This window comes from Xyrauchen texanus, chromosome 1, assembly GCF_025860055.1.
Source record: "Xyrauchen texanus isolate HMW12.3.18 chromosome 1, RBS_HiC_50CHRs, whole genome shotgun sequence".
Classification (NCBI taxonomy): domain Eukaryota; kingdom Metazoa; phylum Chordata; class Actinopteri; order Cypriniformes; family Catostomidae; genus Xyrauchen; species Xyrauchen texanus.
In genome coordinates, this window is record NC_068276.1 from 26048884 (window position 1) to 26057913 (window position 9030).

The 9030-nt window shown below is 39.5% G+C and overlaps 1 protein-coding gene across 8 annotated transcripts in view; it reads left to right on the forward strand.

Annotated features, from left to right (window-relative positions):
- LOC127622779 (coiled-coil domain-containing protein 102A-like) overlaps positions 1–6002 on the forward strand; it is a 100711-nt gene extending 94709 nt beyond the window's left edge. For all 8 annotated transcript variants that reach the window (XM_052097067.1, XM_052096898.1, XM_052096979.1 and 5 more), the window contains one exon: positions 4590–6002. In XM_052097067.1, the coding sequence (XP_051953027.1) occupies positions 4590–4731 (142 nt within the window). In that variant the 3' untranslated portion in view covers positions 4732–6002. The remainder of the gene's footprint in view (positions 1–4589) is intronic.
- The last annotated feature ends 3028 nt before the right edge of the window (positions 6003–9030 follow it).

The window sequence follows — 9030 nt, forward strand, 5'->3', positions numbered from 1 at the left end:
AGAATCAGATCTCATGATTGAGGTCTGCCTTTCATGCAGGGATACTCACCCGGCATCCTGCTCGCAGCAGCTCTGTCTGTCTGTTAGTCTCACAGCACGAGACTGCATCTCAGCTTAGCCCACAGGCAGCACCATTTGGCACCCCCACTGTGCCTATTTGCTTCTTTCTTCAGTGCAAAGCTGTGAACTCAGTCTCTCATCTCTTTGTTTCACCTCAGCAGCTTGTTGTCTGACTCCCTGCCTTCCCACCTTCCTCGCTCTTTCTCTTCCCCTCCTTCCTCTCACCTTCATTAGTGTCCTCACTGCTACGTTGTCTCGCTCCTCTCTCATATCCCTCCCTGCTCTATTGTCTTTCTTCCTTAGGTCTCTCTATATTTTAGGCTGCAAAAAAATCGGTTTCTTAATCAGTGCTTTTTTCAGTAAAACCCTTACAAAAAGTTACATTTAGGCCATTGAGAAACAAAATTGTGTACAATAATTTAGACTTGTTTTTAGAGTTTATTCATCATAAACTATATTTATCATTTTAAACATAAACGTCACTACATTTTATTGCATTTATGCTTGAAAGGGAAAAAAAAACTTTTTGCTGTGTTTTCTATTTCTCATTTCCTCAGTCTATTCAGAGAGTAGATTGACTGTGTGCGCTTCAGTCTGTAATCATGAACTTGGTGTGTAAATCAATACATTAATGCAGGCAATGTTCCAAAGCCTTGCAGGAAGTAGGATAGTGTGCCAGCTCTGGATCCATTGTCACACAGACTGGCACACATGATCACACATGATCATGCACACACTCATGCACATACTCAATTGTGCTGCACATGCACATTACTTTTATGCTGTCTAAATATGCCTTTTGGACCGTCAAATTGCCAACAGCCTGATGGCACCCGTTTACTTACATAATAATGGCATACAGAGCTTCAGCATTTTTCAAAAAATCTTAATATGTGTTCTGTTGAGGAAAGACAGTTATACACAGTACATCAGTGTAATTGAATAATGATAGAATTAAAATTTTTGGGTGAGCTGTCCCTTTAAGCAGGGTCTGTTAACAGCAGAGAGTTCAGAGGTGGAAGGAGGATGAAAGTTTGTGTCGGTGTGCTTGTGTGTTTAAGTGAATAGCATTGGTTCTAAGTAAAGCACTTTGTAGCATGATATCATGAAAGCACTGAGGAATGTGACAGATACGGTTCTCCATGGTGGAATGAACTACACAGAGACAGAGATGGTCATGGAGCTGTGCATGAGATAGATGTGATCTGGAAAGCTGATGGTATGAAACTGTGGGGCTTTAATGTAGCTCATCAGTTCTGTTCTTATCGGAGTTTCCAGACATTTAAAGGCAAGCACTTAATGCGCACCTCCACTGAGTGACAGGCAACTTATCAGCTTTCAGCAGGAGAGAGAGTGAACAAATATTTCTGCATAATTTTGTACTTGTGTGTGTGTGTGTGTGTGTGTGTGTGTGTGTGTGTGTGGGGGGGGGTCATAATGAAAATGTCTTTGGTGTAGAATGGGATTATCGTGTATGTGACATGTGATTTCATGTTTGTTCATTCAGCCATGCCTGACTGACATGTTCTTTATTGTACATGTCTCAGTGCCAGTTGTGTTGAGGTGAAAGAATTACCTAGCTGCTTTCCCATTGGACAAAATTGTTTTCTTCTAGTTTGGTTGTGCAGAAGTGAACTCCATAAAAGCAGGACAGATAATAAATACACAACCGTGAGTCTAATTTGTTTGTTAATCCCAATTTTCAAAAAAATAAATGACAATGCAGATTTGCCAATCATAACTTGGGGATTGTAAATAGGTTGTTGACACAAAATGTCAAGCAGTGACGGCATATTTTAAAACAAAATTGTATCACTGATCATTTTATGTATTTTAAGAAATAATTATTCATTAATTAGACTTTTAACTGTTTAGAGGGTTACACAATTATTTTTGTTTCTGATTTTATGCCCCAGGATTTTTTACAATTACTTTGAACTTGAAACATATTCATCATAGTAGGGGTGGATTGAAGTATTATTTTGTGTAAATTGCATTTTTAATGTATTTTGAATAACAAAAAATAGTATTACATCATTGACCCTTTTTTGAAACTTGTTTTGTATTTTTTATTTTTTATTTAATAAATAAAACAACTGAAAGCACCTAAAATATACACTCCCAGAACATTCAAACTTTTGGATTTCAAAAATGAATGGAATTGAATTTCATTGCATTAGAAAACAAAATATCAAACCAAGTGGCATATGCAAACAAACAATGCTACACATTTTCACTGATTTAACTGATCCCAAGGTCATTTTTAGGGATGTATGAAGTCAGTTCCCCTCATGTTCACACAGCTGTCCTAGCAGAACAACCACATGTGAAGTTCATCACATTGACTATGGATATGTTCTGCTTAATTTGACCATCTGAAAGTGTCCAGATTTTACCACTTAATTTTAAACAATATACAGTATATTGTATTATGGTAATCCTAACAAACTTCTTGCATCTGTTTTGCATGAGTAGGCTACTATATGCTTGTGATGTCTTTAAGTAAAATGCTATGTTCTTTGATATTCGTTAAAAAATACCAAGACATTTATAAGTGAAAATTGTCAAAGTGGCCAAATATTTCTTGGGGCCACTATATATGTACATTTTGTTGTTGGGGAAAAAATTATCCATGTAATCTTTCTTCTACCATATGCTGAAATATTCAGTGGCTTGTAGATAAAGCCAGAAGACATGAGTCATTGTGTGGGCTCAACAAGAATCTCTTTTGTTTGTCTGTTTGTGTGTCTCTGTATTTAGAATTTTGTATCAATTGAAGCCCTATTAAGTTTTAGGCTCAGTCAAAAAGCTTTTAGCCCCTGAGTGAGCCACTGAGGTCCAAAGAGTGTAATGTGTAATTTAGCAGTGTTTACTGTTTCCTGACAGAAGGTCACTCTCCTGTGGAGGATCCCTGGCCCATATACGCACTCATGTCGCTGACAGCTAAGAGGCTTTTCGTCTGTTCAGTTATGCAAACAATAACAATATAGTGAGTCATCAGCTAGTCACAGGATATATATATATATATATGGATATATAGATATATAGATATATATAGATGGATAGATTTTTTTGCTTATTCCATTTCTTCACCTCCAAGTGTTCCTTTCTTTTCTGAAGAACCGCAGGAGGATAATTATGATTGAAGTAGATTTTTTTTTGTTGACTCACAAAGATATCCTTTTTCTTCCATGCCTTCCGGATCACTTCTTGCATGTTGTACCGGAGGAATTTCACTACAATCGATCTGGGTCTCATGTTCACTTCAGGTTTCGGTGGGCTCTCTCCACATACAGTTCTGTATCCGGAGGAAAATCCAAAGTGTCTCGTAAAATTGTTCAATGTAGTCAGTCATGGAATTTCTCTCTGCATCCTCCGGCACATTGTATATCCTTATATTATCTTTTGTTGACCTGCCCTCTTGATCAATCTGTTTGTTTTCCAGCTGAGACTGAAGTTTTATCATTTTTTGCAGTTTTAATTTCTTCAATGCGATCTTCTGCGTGACTGATTCTCTGGTTTGTGTTGTTTAATTCAATCTTGATTTCATCCAGCTGATGATTGTTCTCTTTGCAAAAGTTTTGAATTTCCTCCAGGATTCGTTCCAGATTGATTTGCGTGTTATCCGGGTGAGACTGCTGGCGATTAGCATCTTGTTTTTGTGCAAACGCATGTGTCGCGCCGCCTTGCTGTCTACCTTAATTTTCCAGGACCTATGTGTTAGTTTTGCTGCCATTCCCACAGTCGCCAGAACCGGAAGCCCTACTTCCTCCATTTATAACATCCAAACATCATATACTTTTATTTTTGCAAGTAGTTCAGTGCCAGTGGTACAGTCACTTCAAATCTCAGAGCTGATATTTTTGGATTTATTTTTATTTAAAAAAAATAATAATAATTAAATCGTATTTCTTGTGTATATTCTAATGGATGCTATTGAGGTACTAAGAGCCATCCTCAGTGTTGCAGCAGTTCTAATAATAAACAAGATCAGGTCGGTTCAAGGAGTATTTACAGTGGCCCCAGAAAAACTTTGAAAACTTAAGCCACATTTAAAAATGCATGAGTTTCATTACATTATTTCATAAAATATAAAAACACATGGCATGTGCATTTCTGCACCACTTTTGCAGTTCCTTTTATGCAAATGGACTGATTTTTAGTAGATGTACTGTGTGGAGTTCATGCTGGTGACCTAGTAGAGTAACCACATATGTAGTTTATCACATTAACCATAGACATATATAATTTTACAACCAATGTGTCAGTACTTTTTGTTTTCATTTTGAACAGTGTATCTATTGTTTTATGACTTCAAACCCAACACACCTCTGTTGTGCTAAAAAGGCGTGCTAGTGCCATCTTTCTTTAAAATAAATTCCTCTTGGTTTGATCATTTGTCAACAATTGCAGTGCTACTCATACAGTTTAAGTATAACTTCAGTGTCCAAATACATTTTGAGGCCACTAATTACTATACCTGATTTCACATTTTCTCTCTTTTTTTTATCTGTTTCTCTGTTGGAAAGATTAAGGCGTCAGCAGAATCCTGGCCTTTTTGGTAAGATGAGGACATCTGCTTCGACACGTTTTGGGCCTGAAGATGGAGATGGACCCCCTTGTGACCTTGATGATGAGGAGGAGGATGAACTGCAGCTCCAGATCCCCTAAACTGTTCATTTCACACCTGGGAATGTATGAAAGACTCACGGATCACATCCTAGCATTTCAATTGCCCCTTCATTTCATCTCTCAGCTGGAACCTGAAGTGGATAAAGACTTAGGGAAAAAAACGGACTAAACCACAACTCCATGCTCTTCTGCAGACAGATAAACACAACAATGATTTTTCAGTATTCTGTTTTCAACAGCTTAAAATGTGTGCCAGAGCCAAACAAGTGCTTTTAACTGTGTCCAAAGTCTTTTTTGAAAGTCTACTGGTGTCCACACCAATGTAGTGTTGGATACAGTCCAAGATCGCACATAAATTATAGATATATATGTATACATGGATATATATACAGTACAGTTTCATAGACCATTAACTGAGTGAAATTGATCTATTGTCATGACAGAATTCAGTGATTACATATACCAAATTGTGTCTTATGCTATGCTTAAGCTATTTATTAATGACTATATGTTTTGGGAATATCATGACCCTGGGATTTAGTACCAATTTGGCCCATTTGAATCCTGGTGTAAAAGCAATAAGCACAAGCATGCTTTGGCTCAAGCCTGAAATAAGCCCTTTGAAAGCCCTCACTTCATTCACATCTCCCATCTGATATCTGGCCTCAGATGATCTCTGAAAGTACCCATGAATAAGTATCCATAATCCTGTGTCTCTGTTACTGTACATGTATGCATCCCTGTTCCTCACCTACTTTCCACTTTTTATTTTCCAGCTCCTGAATTATAATTTTTATCATCCATTTTAAATGTTCTCTTTTGCTCTTCCCATTCATTTTAATTTCCCATTTAATCTTTTGTCAGCTCTTCCACACAGCCCCATCCGTTAACACTAACTCTCACACCAATATTCAAAACAAGCCATTCGGAACATGATTATGTTTTTTTTGTGTGTCAGGGGAACGTTTAATTTGTGCTGTGTTGTTACTGAAGAATAAGCAAGTGCTGTTGTTCAGCAGTAGTCCTGCTTAATTGTCCCAAAGCTTTTCTTAGTGACCACAAAAAAAGTGTTTGAGTCTTTGCAGTGGAGTACTGGTGTTGTTTTATATTGGCAATAGGAAGGGTATTTTTTGTATTTGTTTGTGTTTGTATTTTACCGTAATAAATGTTAAGTGTATATATACTGCCAGTGAACCATTATTTTGTGTCATAGCATTGTGATTTAATCTACTTAAGTGAGTGTGTGAGAATTTAAGACTAGACTTTATTAAAATCATACAGATCATTGCACCTGTGTCTCTTTTTGACATCTTAAAGTAGATGTATTTTCTGTGACACTAGCATAACCATCAGAATTACAAAAATTAAATATTGCTTTCAAACAGATTTCTGAATACATTTCTGCTTTTGGTCGAACAAACATATATTCCCTGGACCCAAAGTTCATTGCATTGGTTAAGTTAATGTTGCTGTGTTGGACTGGATGGGTCACTCAAAAAACAAATCAATGTTTGAAAGTGCCACAGAGAAACAGTGGAAATCAACATTATAATGGGCAAGTTTAGCAGGTAGTTATAGATCGGCATTGGATGTTTCAATAGAGCACAACTGTTACACTCAAGGTTAATTTTGGTTTAAAAGAGTTTATTTATTTCAAGAAGTCTTGATCATATAGCGGTCCCCAAAATTAAAAAAAACATAATAATAATTTAAAAATATGATGTATATATTGTGTCATATATATTGTCATCAACAAACATGTGGGTTTAAAAAAAAAAAAAAAGAAGGTACAGGAGGACTCAAACACACAAGGTTCAAACTAGGTTATTTTAATGCTTAACTCAAATAGCAAAAAGCTTCAACACAAAACAGTCAAGTTCTTTCAAACAGCCAACTCTCTCCCTCAGAGAGGCTGGCTCATTAAATAGGGCAACTTATTTCAGTGGCAACAGCTCTGTGAGCTAGTGAATTGATGATGGGGCCCAAAGATGATGTGGAGGCATACTTGTACGCCTTTGAGACTACTGCACTTAGAGAAAAATGGCCAAAGGACCAATAGGATAGAATATTGCTCTATGACTGCCAATGACTATGACAGACAGATTTCCATGTGCACAGTTATTTAATTAATAAGCCTCGTTCTGACGGCGGTGGATGAAGCACACCTGATGTGAATAATGCTTCATAACTGCTGTCTTTAAAACGCAGAGCGCACCTCTTTTCGGGGAGTGGGCTTCAAATCTCCATGTTTGCACACACTGGGAGTGAGAATGGCAGATTCCCCCTATTATGAACACTATTCCCCCTGGACACTATTATTATGCCCGTTATGGACATTTTACTTTTATTATTGTTTCCAATAAATGCCTCTCCGAGGCTTGACGCCACACCCACTGTGTCTGTCTCTTGCTCATCCTGCCACAGTGGTGGAGAATGTGGGCACTTATGTGGGCAGAGACAGCACAGTTTGGCACCAACAGTGAAGTCTCACTTCATCTCATTTGCCAGTTAGATGGAAAGCCTGGAGTGGGATGGAGTAAACACGAGGACAGCCTCTCAGCTGCGGTAAAGGGTAAGTGACATTTAATAAGCATTTACTCTGTGGCTGGCTGAGGCTGTCATATAAATTTTTTGTTTTTATTGTGTTCCCACCCGGGTGCAAGTGAGAGACCATAAGGCCTGTTTGAGCTTAAGAGTGTGCACCTCTGGCTCCGGACACCATGGTTGGATATGAGCGTTGTGGGAGGTGCCGACGGGGGGGTATGTGGTAGAATGATCCGCCCCTCTGACTCGTCATCGTCGCCCTGCCTCCTAGGGCCACCCTTCAGCCAGGCTCATGACAGGAGTTGGGCAAGAGAGCGAGAAAAGGTGCATAATTACTGTGCACACTGGCATTTTTGCATGGCCTGGACAAGAGCTGGGAGGGTTGAGACGAGTTGATGTGCCAACGGATCCCCTCCTCGAAACCCTGGGCAGATTCGGCAGATTCGTCAGGTGAGAATTGCACACGTCACGGCCGATGGGCTAGAGGCTGGGCCACCTTCCCCTCTCCCCTGCCGCTGGCACTGACACTTTATTATCCCCTTTATGGACATTTTACTTTTATTATTATTTCCAATAAATGCCTCTCCGAGGCATGACGCCACACCAACTGTGTCTGTCTTTTGCTCACCGCTACAGTCTGGTCAGGGCTGCCATTTTGTTTTGTAGTCCCCATGCTGGAACCTCCTTGAAGACATACTCCCTTCAAATGACACCCCCTCTCGTGATGCCACACACACCCTTCTTTGCTCAGAGGCCTGTGGTTTCGGAGAGAATGTGTAGAGGGCATCTCTTCGTGAGAGTGCATTTACGTTGCCATGGCAAGGGTCAGACCTCTGAATGACTGAGAAGTTAAATGCTTGGATGCTTAAGATCCAGCAAGTTACCCTCCCATTGGTCTCTTTATTTTTGACCAGTCACTGCAAAGAGGCATGGTCCGTTACCAGCATGAGTTTCTGCCCTAGGAGGTAGTAACAAAGTGTCTCCAAAGCCCATATGACTCCCAGACATTCCTTTTCTAGTGTGGAGTAATTCATCTCATGCTTTGGTAACTTTCTGCTTACAGTATATTGATAACTGGGTGTTCCTCATCTTCTTGAGTTTGGGTCAGTACAGCCCCAAGAAACAAACTCTTTCTTGAAATCCGCTGCCACTAGGACTGGATGAGAATTCAAGGCCCTCTTCAGCTGCGCAAACACTTCCTCTGCCTTCTCAGACCACTTCATCCTGGAGTGTCTCATTGTGGTCAGTTTTGAAAGGGGAGCAACCAGACTAGCAAAGTTAGGGACAAATCTCCTGTATTTGTTGGCTAGGCCTAGGAATGACTTAAGTGTCTATATCTTTGTGACTGACCTAGGTCAGGCTTGAATGGAATAGATTTTGGCCTCCTGGGGTTTGACTAGGCCTCGTCCTATGGTGTATCCGAGGTAGTTTGTCTCACTGTATGCTAGTTTGCATTTTTTGTGGTTAGCCCAAAGAGAAACAAATTTCTGGTGATTTTCCCAGTCTGGGTTATATATGACCACATCATCCAAATAGGCTGCAGCAAGGTCCATAAGAAGTTGGGCTCCATGAAGGCTGAATGGTAGGTGAGTATAGTGGTTTAGCCCATCTGGGATAGCAAAGGCAGTCTTTTCCCTGGATGCTACAGAAAGAGGAACTTGCCAATACCCTTTGGTTAAGTCAAGTGTGGCAATAAACTTAGCCTTGCCCAGATGGTCAATCAACTCATCAACAGGTGGCATTGGATAAGCATTGAACTGCGACACTTTATTTAGCTTCCTGAAATCATTACAA